This window comes from Molothrus aeneus, chromosome 5, assembly GCF_037042795.1.
Source record: "Molothrus aeneus isolate 106 chromosome 5, BPBGC_Maene_1.0, whole genome shotgun sequence".
In the NCBI taxonomy this organism is placed as follows: Eukaryota; Metazoa; Chordata; class Aves; order Passeriformes; family Icteridae; genus Molothrus; species Molothrus aeneus.
The window spans coordinates 56,460,467-56,477,513 of record NC_089650.1 but is presented as its reverse complement, the minus strand read 5'-3'; the positions used below and the strand labels follow the sequence as shown (position 1 = coordinate 56,477,513).

General features: G+C 43.5%; 1 protein-coding gene across 1 annotated transcript in view; it reads right to left on the bottom strand.

The window, feature by feature from the left end:
* The window catches only part of NAMPT (nicotinamide phosphoribosyltransferase), a 30,776-nt gene extending 23,063 nt beyond the window's left edge, over positions 1-7,713 (bottom strand). Inside the window, exon 1 of the mRNA XM_066550820.1 lies at positions 7,582-7,713. Within this exon, the coding sequence (XP_066406917.1) occupies positions 7,582-7,641 (60 nt within the window). The 5' untranslated portion in view covers positions 7,642-7,713. The remainder of the gene's footprint in view (positions 1-7,581) is intronic.
* Between the last annotated feature and the right edge of the window lie 9,334 nt (positions 7,714-17,047).

The following is a 17,047-nucleotide window of genomic DNA, read 5'->3' as shown; positions in this document are numbered from 1 at the left end:
AAGTCAGTAGGAAATCCCTTTTCTTCAGGAAGAAAAAAACCCTAACCAACAAACAGAAAAGCAAACAAAAGCCTCTACTGGGATTAAGAGACCCTTACAAGAAAACAACTCTCCCAAGTATCTTCAAAGGCCTTTTGATGTTTAGTTCAAAGGCTGTGGTTTAGGTTTTGTCTATAAAACATATGACAAACAGCTTTGGCACTACTACCTACAAGATTATGTACTATGACTGAAATAGAGCACTTTTATTCCAGTTGTGATAGCTCCTTGTTTAATTTAATGCAAATAAAGGTATATTCTGCACAAAGAATACTTTCAACAAGGACTACATCTATTTAATTAAATCAAATTTTTTGAGGGAAAAAACATAAACCACAAATTGCATTTAGATCATCAAAAAACCACCCCAAACATTAAGAGTTACATTTTAAGAAAAAGGAATTAATGGGTATTCATCATAAACTAGGGATGACTGAGGTAAATGCTGCATTTTTCTATGCTAGATAAGATATTTGACATAAAAAAAATAAATATTCTTACAATCTACAAGTTTTGTTGTACAGGATATCATGACAAACTCACTTTAAAATATTATTTAAGCCTAATGTAATTCAACCATTTGAAAACATGGGAAAAACAGATAGGACATGAGAAGTCAGGTGTGGCCAAAATCTCCACTGGTGGTAATTGCTGATGCCCCCCTAGGTCAGATGCCAACATGAACCATCAGAAAGATGCTTCCAAGCCCTGTCTACAGTGCAGAAAGCAAACCCCCAAACATTTACCCAGCAGGATCTTGCCTGCACTGTAACTCTCACGTGATAAGATGATACCAGTTCAAGTAAGACAATATTTGAACTTTCTGCAGCTATTTTGAAAAATCCTTAGTGCTAAATGGGTACAGAACAACCTGGCCACTGCACCCATGGTGCCACACAGCCACAACCACGAGGACTCAGAGGGACAGGTGGCAGGTAAGGCAGAGGTAGCATGGCCTGGACCCGGGGCCACTTGGCCAGGACACTGCAGGTCTGCAGCACAGGGGCCAAAGCACAGGCTGGTCACTGCACTGCAAGCCCTGATCTGCAAGAGACATTTGGGGATCCTCACCCCCAGTATGCCTTGCAGAGTTAGACAATTTTAGTGCAGTGGTACTGCTGGTATTTACACCAGGGAGACTTCTGCAAAGCACCCCTAGACCTCCATGAATTGTGGTATTACATATTATTTACAAACATTATGGAAAGAGGCCATGGATGCAATACTGCTTTACCTAAACCTTTAGGAGATTTAGCCAACAGAGCAGCGAAAAGCAAAGTCTGCCAACAATCTACATGGAAAACAGCATTATTAGCAACAATAAGGAGATGAACCAGGACTTAGGAGCAAAGGGACTGCTCTATCAGATGTACCTCACTGAGATGAGGTAATTTACAGCAGTGATAAGGCATTGTGAGCCTCTTCAGGAAAAAACCCAACACAACTGTGCCTAACAGTTATATTCCACAGGGATGCTTTGGTAGCATTCAAGCAATCACAGAAGGAATGCACACTGTGACAGTGGAAATGAAAACCAAACCAAAAGCCAGTATGGTTAAATGATAAATTTATTTGAACAAGAGAGGAAATGCCAGAAGAATCAAGCTTTAATAATTCAAGAGAAAGGGCATCCAACAACAGCAGGTAAAGTGCAAGACATTCTTAAGTGAGTTAAAAAAAGTAATCTAAGAGTCAAATAGAATCTTACTATTTTGATTACATGAGCTTCAGATTACCATAGGGGAAAAAAAAGCCTTAGAGAGGCTCCAGACCCCTTATTAAAATGCACAGGAATGAGACAATGTTCAAGAACCAAAGTGAGAATATTGGGAGAGATCAGCTCTTATGAGATGAGAGAGATAAGCTAATGGAGGTTATGACTGAATGATGACTTTGTACCACTTCTAATGTCTCCATATTTGAGTTCATCCATCATTTCTTATATGTGTATTGAAAAATAAGATGACCAGAGGTGAGAAAAAAGAAGTTAAGAGACCAGTCAGTACTATGAAAAATAAGGAAAGCACATGCAAACAACTGAATTCCTATGGAAGCTGCACATTATAGCAGAGCTGCTGTACATGACCAGGTCCACATTTATTTAAAACACAAGGTCAAGTGTAAGCACTAGAACTAAAAGTGTTCTAAATTTCTCAGACAAAACACAGTGCTTAAAAACAGCCACAATTTGCAGTTGATTGCTTTACCACTAAAGACTTTCATGGTTTTTGCTGTGGTTTAACCCTAACTGGCAACCAAGCCTCAAATGTCACTCACTCATTCCTGCCAGTGGGACAGGAGAGAGAATCCAAAGGGTAAAAGTGGAAAACTCATGGGTTGGGATAAAGACAGTCTTATAGGGAAAGCAAAACTTCTCTGCATGTAAGCAAAGCAGAACAGGGAATTCATTCATCACTTCCCACGGGCAGGCAGGTGTTCAGGCATTCCCAGAAAAGCAGGGCTCCAGCCTGTGTAGCATTTACTGGGGAAGACAAATGCCACTACTCCAAATATTCCCCCTTTACTCCTTCTTTGCCCAGCTTTATTCACTAAGCATGATGTCATGTGGTATGGAATATCCCTTGGGTCAGCTGGGGTCAGCTGTCCTGGTGTCCCCTCCCAGCTTCTTGCTGGTGGGATGGTGTATGAAGCAGAAAAGGCCTTGACTCTGTGCAGGCACTACTCAGCAAAATCAAAAATATCCCTGAATTATAAGCATTGTTTTCAGCACAAATCCAAAACATAGCCTCATACCAGCTACTAGGAAGAAAATTACCTCAGTCAAGCCAGCAGTTTTACATCCAAGACTATCACAAAAGAGATGACAAAATGCCTTATGTTTACTTTCTACACATTTGTCACTAGTCTGCTGTACTACCACACACACTGTGGTAAGTTTCCTGCTCCTTAATGAAAAAGGAAAAACATTTACCTTTCAACAATGAAAGCTGCACTGGTTCTAGAAGGGCTGCTTCCCATTAATTTAAAGATTATCTGAATACTGTACAGTTGCAGTGCTCCTTTTGAGCAATGGTGTCTTGGGGTTTGTAGCAGGACCGTGTGACTGCAAATCAAAACTTGGAAAATAAGGAATCTAGAGAGTGTGAAGATTGTGTCTTACAAGGAGTGTCGAGCCAGACGCTTCCGATGCTTTCCACTGGCAGAATTACAGGAGATAACACTCACACTCCCACCACAAGATTGTAATTAAGAAAAAAAAATATGGGCTGTTGTAAAGAATATTTTGCAGTCATTAAGTACTAGTCAAATCCAGCAGGCTAAAGAGTACTCATGTTTCTTCCTCACATACCTCTAGTCTTCTAAATAAAGAATATACAGGCTGTCAGAGCCTAGAATAAACACACACTCACGTGAAGGGCTTCAGAACTCAGTGCTCTCCTACATCCACACAGAGTAAAAAGTCATCTGAAGTGACAAATACTTAAAATTCAACATGTAAGGGATACAGAATTTAAACATACATTTTGGGTTTCCTTGAAGCATCCAGAAAGAAATTAATTCTGAAATAGATCTAATTTACAGTCTAGATAGCAAGTCAGCTCCTCCTAAGAAGTAATTGCACGGCAGCTTATTATAACTATCAGCTTAATTACGAAACATGCCAAGCAACAGTAACAGATCTCATTGGCAAAAGCAAAATAAGCAATTATTACTGCAGCAAACAAGGTTCAGTCAATAGCCTTTCCCCACTTGCAGCTCATGGTCCATCCAACCCAGGCCTGGTCCGTGCCAGTCACGGCTGTCTTCCCACTGAACAGCACAGCTCTGCCAAGCTGATCCTCTCAACACCGTTTCAGACTACCTATACTCTGGAATATTTCTGGCCTGTACAGAAATAAACAAATATAGGCTAAACAGAGCACTGGGAATCAGAGAGAAAGAAAATGCAGAGGAGGTGTGTCAGCAATGTCAGACAAATGAGGCACTGAGGGCATGGATCCTTTCATGGGGAAGGGCAGACAGTGAACAGAACCCCACTGGCTCAGAGGGGTAAGACTGCTATAGAATATTGTATAATGTGGTTGTATAATGTTATTGTATAGCTAGCTGTATAGATGGAGCTATATAAATTGTGTCTTGATGCAGACACAAGACTAAGACATCACACAACACACAGTGATTTTCAAGGAGCCAGCTGATACCCCCTCACTTGCAGTTTTCTATCAACAAGGATTTTAACTTCAAATACTTCCCCTTTTCAGTAATACCAAATCACCAGTAGAAAACTTCACTAATAGAAATGCCATTGCTCTAGTGCACATTAAGACATTGAGGTTCCCCAGATAACACTGCATTGATGAATCTCTTGAGAGTCTCATGATTAGAAGAATTAAAAGGACTGCTGTTACTTATCAGCATGTTGCACACACGCTATACCAAATGCCCATGCCCAGACTCTGAGGGGATGGCATATAATTCCCAGCATACAGGAGCAATTATACTTTTGGGGGATTTGTAAAAGCTTAAGAATACAGAACAAAGTACACAGGAAGAAGAATCTAAGTGATGTAAAAACATTTAACTTGTTATTGTGTTTAGAGATAAACTGTATAATTTGAAGCCAAGCCTCAAAATCCTGGAGCACTTGTACAATTGAGTAAGCTCCAGTGTATAATAGAAGCTCGGTACTGGAACCAGTGCGTTCTCACCTACTGGGAACTACTCCTGTCTAGGAATATTCACTTTACTAGCAATCAGCATGATACTCAGCAGTTTTTCAAAAACACTTGAAAGATTTTGAAACTGAGTATTTAATAATCTCTACTGTTTAAGAGGAAATGTCCTATGATGCACATGCAGACAGGAAAATGGTGTAGAAGGAGGGGAGGCTGGATAGGCTCTCAACAGACAAATCTTTGCCTATTGAATTACTTTGTTTCTGAAATTGTATAGGCACTAAAACAGTAATGAGTTGTGTTTTCACCCCAAATTTCCAACTGCAGCAACAGAGAACTCAGACACTGGAGCTAGTACTAAAACTAACAAGTTGTGACAGACATGACCCTGAGATGCCACAACTTTTTTATTGATGGACAACTGCCTATGCTGGGGTGGTACCACTCACTATGGTCTGCATACCATATGGTGTTTATGGTATTTAAACCTGTATTGTTTAAATACCATACAGGTGTTTATTTCTACGTGATTTTTGTCACCAGCATTAGCTTGTATGGACTGGCATCTACTGCAATTAGATCACCAAGTAAACTTCTGAGCTGATCCATGTTTTTTCTCAGTCTAAATGTTATGTACAGACAGTTCTGCATACACAAACAGATGCTACAGTTGTGGATACAGCAGAACTATCTAAACAAAAGAAAAAGAAAAAATTCCCCAATCAACTCTCAGTTGTTTTAATTGCTAATAGGAGTGTTTGGTAACTCCTGTAAAAAGCTTGACATTGCAAACTACCAGATATTTTAGTGCAGTTTTACTGAAAGTGCTCTCACTAAGTGAGTTTCATTGATTGGGAAACGACAGTATCATCCAGGGAGAAGATAAGTGATGTTTGCTCATATTACCTAACAAGATAAGAGCAGCTACTTGTTTAAGCATTGTTCAGAGACACTGCAATTCCTAAGATTTGGAAAAAAGCATATGGAAAGACAGACAATTTGAATAGTCCTAACAAAGCAACGGAGGGGGGCAACTGTTCTAAAGATAATGCAAAATGCTCCTAAGCTGCCACAGAAAACCTCATCCAAATTTGGTTTTAAACTGGGAAAAAAACCCAGAAAACACCTCAGGCCTTTATTTGACCTCTTTAAGATTTCTACCACTCCTGGAATGTAACCAAGTCATCTATACTATGAAACAGCAAACACAACAGAAGCAAACTGGTTTTATGTCACTCCAGTGTGCTGAACTGCCAGCAATCCTGGAGCACACCCAGAGCATTTAGAAAAAGTAGTGTGCAAATTAGATTTGAAGTAGATACTGTTCTAATCCAGGCCTGCAGTATTTAATGCGATTAGTTTCAGACATGGAAAAAAGTGCATCTTCCATATCTGAATAAGTTAGATAACAAACACCTAAACCTGGTTCATAAAGAGCACTGTAGTCAGATTACACTCAGAATGGAAGCAGCTTTGCAAGCCCTCAGTTGCAGACTCAGGATGCCCTGATTGAGGTCCTCCAAGATTTATCAGCATCTCCCAAAACTCGTTCCCACAAACAGCAACAATAGCTGTTAACTTTCTTTATGTCTTGATGTAACTTATAGTAATAACAACAAAAATGAAAATAATAGTAATAATAATATCACCACAAGTCAGCAACTGCTGAGGTTCGTACTTTGGTAGTTACTCAGTAACAAGAGCTAGTCACAACATAGCTTTTGCTTTTTCAATTCCTCTATCCAGAAGTATCCTCATCCCTGAAAACTCGTCCCAGCATCCCAACGCTCAAAGAGCTAAAACACAATAAATGCTTTACAACGACAACCAGGACTGTTACTGTAGTTTTGTTTACAACAACCTCGTGGACATTGCAACGCAGGTCCTGAAGGAAATAAGTGATCCCTGCAGCCCCGGAGAGGCCGGGCACCCGTGTCCAGCCCGGCGGGGGAGTCACACGGGGGCTGCGCCCAGCACCTGGATGCTGAGCGCTCCCGTGAGCGCGGCACAGGGGCAGGAGCAGCGGCGGCTCCGGCCCGGGCACACGGGCGGCGAGGCACGGCAGGCGCTGCCGGGGCAGAGAGCTCCGGCCCGGGCACACGGGCGGCGAGGCACGGCAGGCGCTGCCGGGGCAGAGAGCTCCGGCCCGGGGCGCCTGCACTTTGTCACCGCTGTCAGCCCCGCTATTTCCAGGAAACGAAGGGAGGGCCGTGCGTGCGCCTCTCCGCTCTAACCTCTACCTCGCCGAGCGAATGTGACACCGCAGTGCCCGGGAGCTGAGCACAGGGCTAGCGAACACGGATTTTGCGCCAGCCGGTTCCCGGGGCGCGCTGCATCGCCGCCAGGCGCACGACCGCGGGCAGGAGCGGCGGAGCGGAGCACGGCGGGAGGGACGCGGCGCGGGAGAGGGAAGGAGCGGCTGCCCCGCGGCAGCGCCGTGCGCGCCCTCCGCGACCCCGGCCAGGGCGGGGGGCGGGCAGCCCGGCGGGGCCGGACGATGCTCGGGGCCGGGCGGTCCCCGCCTCCCGCGTGCCCGCCATGGCCGCCCCCCGCGCCCAGAGGCGGCGGGATGGCGGCGCCCACCCCGCCCGCTTTCACTTTCTTTTCTGGCGCCGCCGCTGCCCCCCCGGCTGCGCGGCCCCCGGCACCCCGCGGGCAGCGGCTCGGGGCTGCCGGGGGCGAGAGGGGCAGCCCCGGCCAGGCCTGCGCCGTTCCCCCCGCACCGCCCGGGTGAGGCCGGGCACCCTCACTGGCGCCCCGCGGGATCTCCCAACCCCGGCCAGGAGGGCAGGGGGCCGGTGGCGGCGGGACCGGCCTGGCTCGGCGTCCCGCGGACGGTGCGCACCGGCGGGTCCGGTGTCCGCAGAGGTGACCCCCTCTCTCCCGCCCGGCTGTCCGTGCCCACCTTGTAGGAGTCGGTGGCGAGGAGGATGTTGAACTCGGCTCCCGCCGCAGCGCACTCCATGTCGCCGAGCCCCGGGAGGTGCCGCCGCCCGCACGGACAGAACCGGGCTCCGCCGCCACCGCTGGCGTTTTGAGCGGGGGGAGCACGGAGAGAGGGGGCGGGGCGGAAACACGGGATCGCGGCCTGGGCGGGCGCGCGCGGGGACGCTGATTGGTTGGACCGCTCTGCCACCGAAGGCGGTTCCCTGACGTCACGGCAAAGGGGGAGGGGCCCGGGCGCGGCGGGGGCTCCGATTGGTCCCGCCGCTGGCCGGTGCAGGGGGAGGGGCGGGCGAGAAGCGTCCCGCGCCGCACGTTCTCTTTCATTTGGTTTGGGCGGGGCCCGCCCGGTGACGTCACCGCACGGCCGGCGAGCGCCCTCTGTCTGTAGCAAGCGGCGCGCGCTCGGCTGAGCGGGCGGCGGGGCCGAGGCGGGCGGGGGCGGCGCGCATGCGCGGAGCGGCCCCGGTTTCGGTTCTCGGTAGCCGCGGTTCCGGGAAAGGAGAGGCGGCACCGGCACCGGCACCGGCACCGGCACCAACACCAACCCAGGCCCGGGGGGGAACTCCCGCCCGCACCAAGCTCCGGGGCAGCCGCTGCGCCCTGCAGTCCCTTTTACCAGCGCCAGGGGCTGAAGCCCGTGTGGGGAAGGACCTGCCGGCCTTCCCCAGCAGCCCGATCTCCGTCCACCCCCACTGCCCACGTTCGGCACCGGCTGCCTCCGTGGAAGAGCATGACACTTTCTGACAGAAATACTTCCGAGCATTCTTTACAGTTGCTGTTGATCGGGGATTACATATAAAGTTACACCTGCTTTCCAAAAGCTTTCTTTTACACTCATTATAACTTTAACTGGTATTCTCACTGGAGGAAATACTTGAGGTTTTCGAACCGTATTTATCTGGCATTCGCATAGAGGAGGAAGAGGAGGCTCGGGTGGCTTCATCTCCCCCCCGGCCCCGACAGGGCCTTGTAGCCCGCTGGGGCTCGGGTCCTTCCCCCAGGGAATGGCCTCAGTCTGCCCTGGGCAGGCTCAGCTCGGGCACTGGGGAGAATTATTCACAGAAAGGTGATCAGACATCGGAACGGGCTGCCCAGGAGGTGCTGGAGTCACCGTCCCTGGAGGAGCTCGAGGAAAGGCTGGATGTGGCACTCGGTGCCATGGTCTGTGTGAGAAAATGTGTATTTTATGATTGACTTTTTTGCAAATATTAAAATGAATATTATATGTGTTATGCTAGAAAGTTATGCTGTATTAATTTTCTTAAGGAGTGTGTTAAATATAGTTTTAGGTTATAACAAAATGTTAAAATAGAAACTACGCCATGTAAGATACTTTTTTTTTTAAAGAAAGGAGTCGCAGCGAGATAGGAGCCACACCGAAATCTTTCAGAGAAAGAGAATTTATTGCTGTCTTATCAGAAGAAACGAACTTTTACCCACCTCGCTCAGACAGGACGACGCCGTTAGGATTAAGAAGAAGAAGCTGACTCTGACCTGACAGAATCCTTTGTTTGAATGGAATTTATGCATCATGTATGTGATGTATGAATATGCAACAGGTTATTGTTTTTAAGGGTTAATCCTTTGTTAATAGGTGTCCTTTTTTGGGCTTATGCTGCCCAGAAGAAGGTACCTGGACGTCAGTAAGACTTTGTTTCTATTATCTCATATTGTCCTAATCCAAATTGTCCAAATTATTATTACTCTAATTGTATTACTATTTTTATAACCATTTTATTATCATTAAACTTTTAAAATTTTATAAAACAAGTGATTGGCGTTTTTCACAGTCTCGTTGGCACAGTGGTGTTCAGTCAGAGGGTGGGCTTGATATCTCAAAGGTCTTTTCCAACCTAATGGATTCTGTGAGTCCTTGGATTGTTCTGAGATGAGAGAACACTCTTGGTAGTATTAGTACTTGGTTGTATAGAGCACTTGGTAGTATATTACACTTGTAGTAATCTATAACACTCTATAACACTTGGTAGTGTATAACACTATATAACACTTGGCAGTACATTACACTTGTAGTAGTATATAACACTATATAATACTTGGTAGTATATAACACTCTGTATTTGCTGCTCCAAAGCAGCAAATCCAGTTCCTGTCACAGCCATGGCTCGTCCACAACTGGAAGATTGTTGTTTCACTCTGCTAATCAGGCATATGGAAAAATAACTACTAACAATGCTACCCTACTGCATAAAAACAAAACAAAACAAAACAAAACAAAAAAAAACCAACAAAAAACTGCATGGTTAGCCTTTTTTGTAAAACCACTGGTGAATTAAAACTTAGGTTGTTTGATCATAAACAAAATCCAAAAATTGTATAACTACTGTTTATTAATATGATTCAGACACATTGAGTTTCACCAGTCAGATTTTGGTAGAAATAAGGATGTCTCAAAAAATTGCAATTAATAAGGTTAGGAATGAGATCTTGGTTATTTCTGACATCATTCTTTATAGATCCTGGTGTATCCATGACATCCCTGAGCGCCACATTAATTTGATTACCTTTGTGAGTCCCTGTTGACCTCAGCATGCTCTTGTTTTATGCCATTCCATGAGAGAAAAGCACCAGTTTTTTATATATAAATATATAAAAATATATATACCTTGTCCAGAGAGGCTGTGGGGTTTCCCTTGCTGGAGATATTCAGGAACCATCCAGTCACAACCCTGTGCCATGGGCCAGCTCTAGGCTGACCCTGCCTGAGCAAGGAGGTTGGACCAGACACCCACTGTGGTCCCTTCCAGCTCTACCCATTCTGTGATTCTGAAAAAGTACTTTCATTTGCTTTCTCAGGAGGGAAAGGGTATCCCTAGAACAGGGAAAGGTCTGTGAAGATGTTGGAAACGTTAAGAGACTCCATATATCAGGAGTTTCATGTGCACTTCCCTCTGCCATCTTGTTTGAGTGCTGTTTTTCACCAAAATATAAAATTAGCAATGGTAATTGCTGTATTGCTATTGGCATCATGAACTTGCAACTAATTCTTGTCTTAGATGTTCTGCTTGCTTTTGTTCAGTCTCATGGACACAAAGTTATCTTCTTACCATAACTTCCCCATTAGAGCAAAAAAAAATTTAATTTCCATTTTCTTTCTGAGGCTTCTCTGCAGCCCTTCCCCTTTTATCTCTGCTTGTTTGTTGCTGCATAGACAACTCAGTCTGCTGTCTTCCACTGGCAAGACTGATCTAAAAGTGCTTGGTAATTTAGAAAGCTGCTCTACCTTTTTCACATCCCCCTTAAATAAAAAAATATTTTTCTGAAATTGTCTGGACTTAAACCTTCCTTAGTTCCTTCTGAGGATTCCTTTTGTGGAGTGTTCTATCAATGTGACAGCACGGTCATGTGATAATTTGAAATTATCTTTATATGCAAATCTCCCATGTTTTGTCACAAAATTTTCTTCTATGGTGCAACGTCAGGACTTTGCCCCTTAACACATCCTTTATCTGTGTTATCTGTCCTTATCTTTTTCATGGTGAAATCTCTCTGCTGCAAGGGACAAAGCCTAATTTATTTTTTAAAATTCTGCTGTAATATAAACCTGATTAGTAAAAAGCAAAACTTATTTTTATCAAATCAGTCTTTTATCTAAACCTTAGCAAGAAACTGGAAAAGTCAGAAAAATACTACAGGTTTTTTTGTTTTGTTTTTAAATGGCATTTCTCACTACAGAATTCTGCTGATATATCTTCAAGCCTTCAATGGAATAATTAATGATAATTTGCTCAGACAGAATTTTTGTCAGCATCTTGTTCCCCCTCCTGCTGGCTCTTTCTGGCACCTTACATTGTGCCAGATCTTGAATAATGGTTTAATTTAGCTCCTATGAACATATCTTAAGCTGTATCTATAATGAAATATTGTAAAGTTAGGGCATTTCAGAGTATTAATAGAAAATGGTACTATGCTAAACAGAACTATGCTAAATCACTATTGACTGGTGAGGAGAACATATTTTAAGTTTGGAAAAAATTAAATACAACTCTTGCAGCTGTAGGTGGTGGGAGTACTGTCACAATGTTGAAAGAGAAATAATCCTGGGAAACTTAAATACTTGATTTCTGTGCTGTATCTGTCCTCTATTTTCTGTAAAACTGGCTTTGAAGTGTTCAACTGGCTTGTTGAAATCAGGATTTGTAATATATATTATTACAAATAATTAACTTCTCCCTCCAGAAGGAGCCACACCAAGAAATGATGTTCTTCAATTTAAATGTGAGCTCAGCTAAATTGTTTCTGATACCATTTGCCTACAGAGAGAAGTGAGGTTCTCCAACAGTTATCTTCCAACATTTTCCTTTAGCATGTGAGAGATTTTTAGAGGTACTTGTTGAGATATTTTTAATAAACAAAGCTCTAATGGTCACTGTAATAAATTCATATTAATCCAGGGATGTATTTTGTTCGCCAGGGATTTCTGATAATAAATGATGCTCTGTGTAGCAGAATTGTGCACTCAGCATTTAATGTATATAAAGTCCATAATGTGGTGCTGTATCAGGAGGGGAGCTATCCTGTAAATATGTCCTCAGGCTGATGTCTTAGGGAGTATGCAAGGACAGTCAAATTAAGATGGATATTACACTATATCCTTTCTTCAATCACTACTGCAAAACTTGATATTTATTTAATCTATCAGTGAGAGTCCTGTCACCACTGCATAGAGGATTGCTGTGACTGGAATTTCTGCACACACCATAATTATATACAGGGCATGAATTTTCCTCTCTAGTGTTTCTGGTTGTTTTGGTTGTCACTTCTGAGCCTGAACAAATCCCCTGTGCTCCCTTTATTTGGGTGATAATTCCAAGGCACATTGACAGATTGAATGTCAACATTGTTTCTTAATGCTGTTGTTTTGCTTTTCATATATGCTGCAAAAGGGCAGAATTTTAAATGTGCTTCTTTGTGCTTTAGTTACTAGTGTTTAAACTTACAATTTTTGCAGCAGGTCCCTTGGTGCCTGATGGCCAGGCTGGTGCAGCTGGAATTTATCAGATATCTGTCACTTGCCACCTTGCTGCATACAGTTCTTTGCTGTGAAGCTGTGAGGAAAACAGAGTGGAACCTGTGGATCCTTTCTTCCTCCAAGGCTAAACTCCTTTTATCCTTTCTAAAGCTTCCCATCCTACACCATTCTGCAACATCTAGTTGTGTTCTCATAGTGTTCTTTCACCTTGGATACCTGGCTGGGACTCCAGAATAAATCAGTGCATAATTGGTTAAAATCATCTAAACAGATTTTAATGTGCTTGAGAATTTAATTCTCTTTGCTAAACCATGTCCATCAATAGTCCTGTTAAATAGTATCTCAATCACAAGGAATCACAGAGAAGTATTTTATTTTCCATAGAAGTGAATAAATATTTCTGGCCTTCACATATTTGTCCATTTTTTTGCTTCTGGGTGTGACTCACTGCAAGTCAGCTTTTCTCTTTTCTTTATAACTTCTTAAGAACTACATCTGGCCCCTAGGTCAGTTCTCTGGAAGGCCATGCCTATGTTTCTGCTGGCACTTGGATTAGTAGACGTCCAGACATGCTGTGAGACTTCTTGCCTTGACTTTTGGAAGAGGCAAATTTTAGATTATGGGGATGGCTTTGTATCACACCACATAAATTGTTATTTCTTGGTGTGCATTGCATAACCAGTACTGAGGTGTTTGCATCTTCTTCAAAGAGTAACAGAAGTTCAGTCCCTTCATTGCTCAGAGTATTGTAAAGCTGAGATAGCTTGAAATTGCTGTCATACAGATGGATGAAATGCCACAGGACATGCTGAAAACTGCTGTTACAAACATGCCTTACTGGTTCTGAATTGGCCCTGTGGATCCAGCACAGGTGGACCTGCTGTCTCTTTTGTCCATGCTGGGGTCTCCTCAGGAGCTGGGTGACAAGTGACTTGCTCATGGGTGTTTGAGTGCATCTGTCCAGCATCAGCTTGGATCAAGGAGCACCCTCCTGAGCAGCAGCTTGCTGAATCCAGTGTGGCTTTATGAAGTTAACAGTGCAAGTCTTGCATTTCTGGATTTTCTTGGTTTTGTTCTGTGGCTCAGATATGCAATTGTATGGAACTGGCTTGGGTTAATAAAGCTGGTTCTTTATATCCCAGGTCATATAAAAGTGGCAAAACCACTTCCTGAACTGACACCAAGCACTGTGTAATGTGGTTTGTGCAGCGCTGTACCTGAGCCAATAAACTTTGTAATTGTAACCTCTGAGCTGCACTGTGTCCCTGACACAATGTGCAACTAAAATAAGCCTCTGCAGCTGGTCAAGTGATGGCTGTGGAGTGTGGGATGCAGTGCAGGAAGGGAGCTGACAGGAATATTAGGCTCAATCACCTGTACTTTGTCCACACACTGAGATTCCCAAACATCCAAAGAGCTGAGTTTCTTTTCCTTTTGAATCAAATCAGCACAAAGTATTTTCTCTGCCTCCCAAACCAGCTATCCTCCACTTCATTACAGTGGTGAGTATCAGCTTGGTCAAATAAAGTAGAGTTCATTATAATGAATGCCTCTGTCTTTTATAGGAAAAATAATGAAATATTTCCAATACATTTATTTCTGAATTCAGATATACTTCTAAATTGTTTCTTCAGCAGTGTTTGGCCAATGTAGAATTTGTGATATTCTGTCACAGTGTGAAGATTTTACTGCTGTTTGTCTAGAGTTAAGTTTATAATTTAATCAATGTTTACTGCTCTGGAGTAAATGCTGAATCCTCTGGAGCTGAGACCATTTCTAGTTGTGTATTTGTTTATCACCTGATGTGTGAGAGCCCTTGCACTAACACAGCTACAACAGCAACCACAGTGTCTGCAGGGCAAAATTGAGCTTTATGTGATGGAGGGATCAGAGACCTGGAGCTAAACTGATTGACTTTTGTTTTGTATTTCACAATACACAGTGTGTATTGGACTGTGGGACAGACACACAGTTGTGTGTCCAGGTGAAAATACAAGGTTTCAACACTTCTGCAGCACATGTGAAGTTCAACCGAGCTGCCACAGTTATGTCTGAGGATCAAATGCCACCTGTCCAATTTATAAATACAGAAGATGACTTTCTAATGATTCAGGTCTCCATTTTCATTCTAGCAAGCTGAAAGTTCTATTTTCTTCATTTGATTTGTGCCTTCTGTGAAGAAAAAAAAAACCAAAACCAAAACCAAAAAATGGAACTCCCTAGAAATACCAATTATCCAGAGTTTCTTTTTTTGAGGAGTAGACAGCATGGAAGATTATACATATTTACTGATTGCCCAGTTTCTGTAATATTCATGCTGGCTTTGTAGGAGAACACGGGAAGCAAACTTAAGGTAAACCAACACATTTGTAAAAAGCAGTAGAGGGACAGACAGTGGGCATTTTGCTACAACCCATCAGTTAGAGGAGTGACGGTTTCACAGTTTGTGACATCAGCCACTGTCCTCACATGAACTTCAGCCTTGAACTGTGTTTTTCTCTGCTCAAACACTTTCTAGTTCAGCCTGATCCTGTAAAATGCAGTGGCATTCTAGTGAGCTGCCACTGACTTTAGTACACTCAGGATCTTGTGCACTGTGTCTTTAAAGAGAAGGGGAAAAAGAAATGGAATAATTTCATTATGCTCCCTAAAAGAATTGTACAGAGGGCAAGCTCTACTATACAGAAAGTGTTCTGAACAAAAAATATCACAAGGTTATAAAAGTTTTTGCACTATAATTTTAAAGAAATGTGATTTTTCCCCCTGGTGTCCTTTTTGAAAAGGAACTGTGAGGTTTATCAGGGAAATACCTTGCTCCTGTTGTTCCTGGGGAGAGTGAATATAAATTGATAGGGATTGGACAGAGCCCCAAGCATTGTCCATTCTCATAACAGTACACCACAGATTGCAGTTTGACTGGGAGGCAAATCAAGACCATTTCAGTCAGCAAGGGTGTTTGTAACGTGGCTGGGGTTGTGATGCTGCATAAGGATGCAGTGCTGTTCTGCTAAGTCATCCCAGCTGCAGGTGAGCAATCCCAGCACACAGATGCAGGAGCATTTCTGCTCCTTCAGAGCTGCTGCATGTAAATTGCTGCTGGACTGAGCCAATCCTTGGGCTCCTTCTGTGCAGAGCTTGAAATACAATTGTCTAGAAAATACCTTTAAAAACAGGGACATCCTCACGGAAATTTATAGGTTTGTATTTTGTTGCTTCTTAAGGTAAAAATGAAGGGAAAATATTTGTCTTTAGAATATCAGCCTAAGCTGATAACAGGCAAAAACTGCCTTGGGTGCTTAAATTTAAGATGTTAGCAGTCTGTTGAATTGAGCAGGATTAAAATTGGTGTGTTTGGTGAGTAAGTGCAAAAATGATAAAGTTGTGTCTAAGTAAACTAATTTTCAGAGCTGGAGGTCTTTCTCTTTGATGTCTCAAACATAAATAATCTCTGAAAAAAAAGTTGCTGGGCTTTTGTAAAGTGGTCTTACACAATATTTGCACTGTGCAGGTCACTGTGGTTCCCAAGCTCTCAGTGGACCAATTTACAGGAAATGCAGAGTCACCGGAGCAGTGGACACTCTCCTAGAGCACTGCCCTGCAATCCTTACAATGTAGATGAGGTGTAGGTTTCTTCTTGGCCTTTTTGCAGAGCCAGTGCACCCTCAATGCTGCCCACAGAGCACAGCCTGGCTGGCAGCAGCCTCAGGCACCGGGGCTGGGGCGCAGAGCGGGAGCCCCTGCACCGCCCTCTGCTCTGGGGCTGCTGCTTAAACACCTGGGAGAGTTTCTGCTCCCGCTGTCCGCATGGGAAAAGATTTCAGCAGCATTTTGTGAAGAGCTTAATCCCATTAGTGTGCAAGGAGAATGGCCTAGAAAGGTGCTGTGGATGTAAGCAGAGCAAGGGGCTGAGGAGAGGCAGGCGCTGGAGCAGTCGAGCATACACAGAGGCACCAACAGGCATCGAGGGCTCCCTGGGCTAAACAAGGCACCTGCTATGCTGCACAGAGTTTTCTGTGAGTGGTACATTTGGATTTAGCTCTTTTTCTTTCTATTGAATTCTACTCTATGTTGGAATGCATGAAATAGAAGTCCCTCAGAGAGAGAAAGGAATGCAGGGTTTGAATTAGAACCTCTAGAGAAGCTGAAATCTGTTAAGCCACATAGATATGAAATAGAAGTGTAAGTTTTAGTTTTAAGTTAGTAGAAATATATCTTAAATGCCTTAAGAGACTGTGTTGGTTAGTAAAAGTCCCTAGAGCCTAGTTTAAAGGTCAGTAGTGTTATAGATGCAGATTATAATACTGCCTTTTGCAAATATTAAAATGCATTTTATATGTGTAATGTTAAAGTAACTTGATTGTAAAGATATAGTTTTTATTTGTCTTGTTAATTAAGCTTAGACATAGTAGTGAAATAGCTGATGTAAGTATGCTTG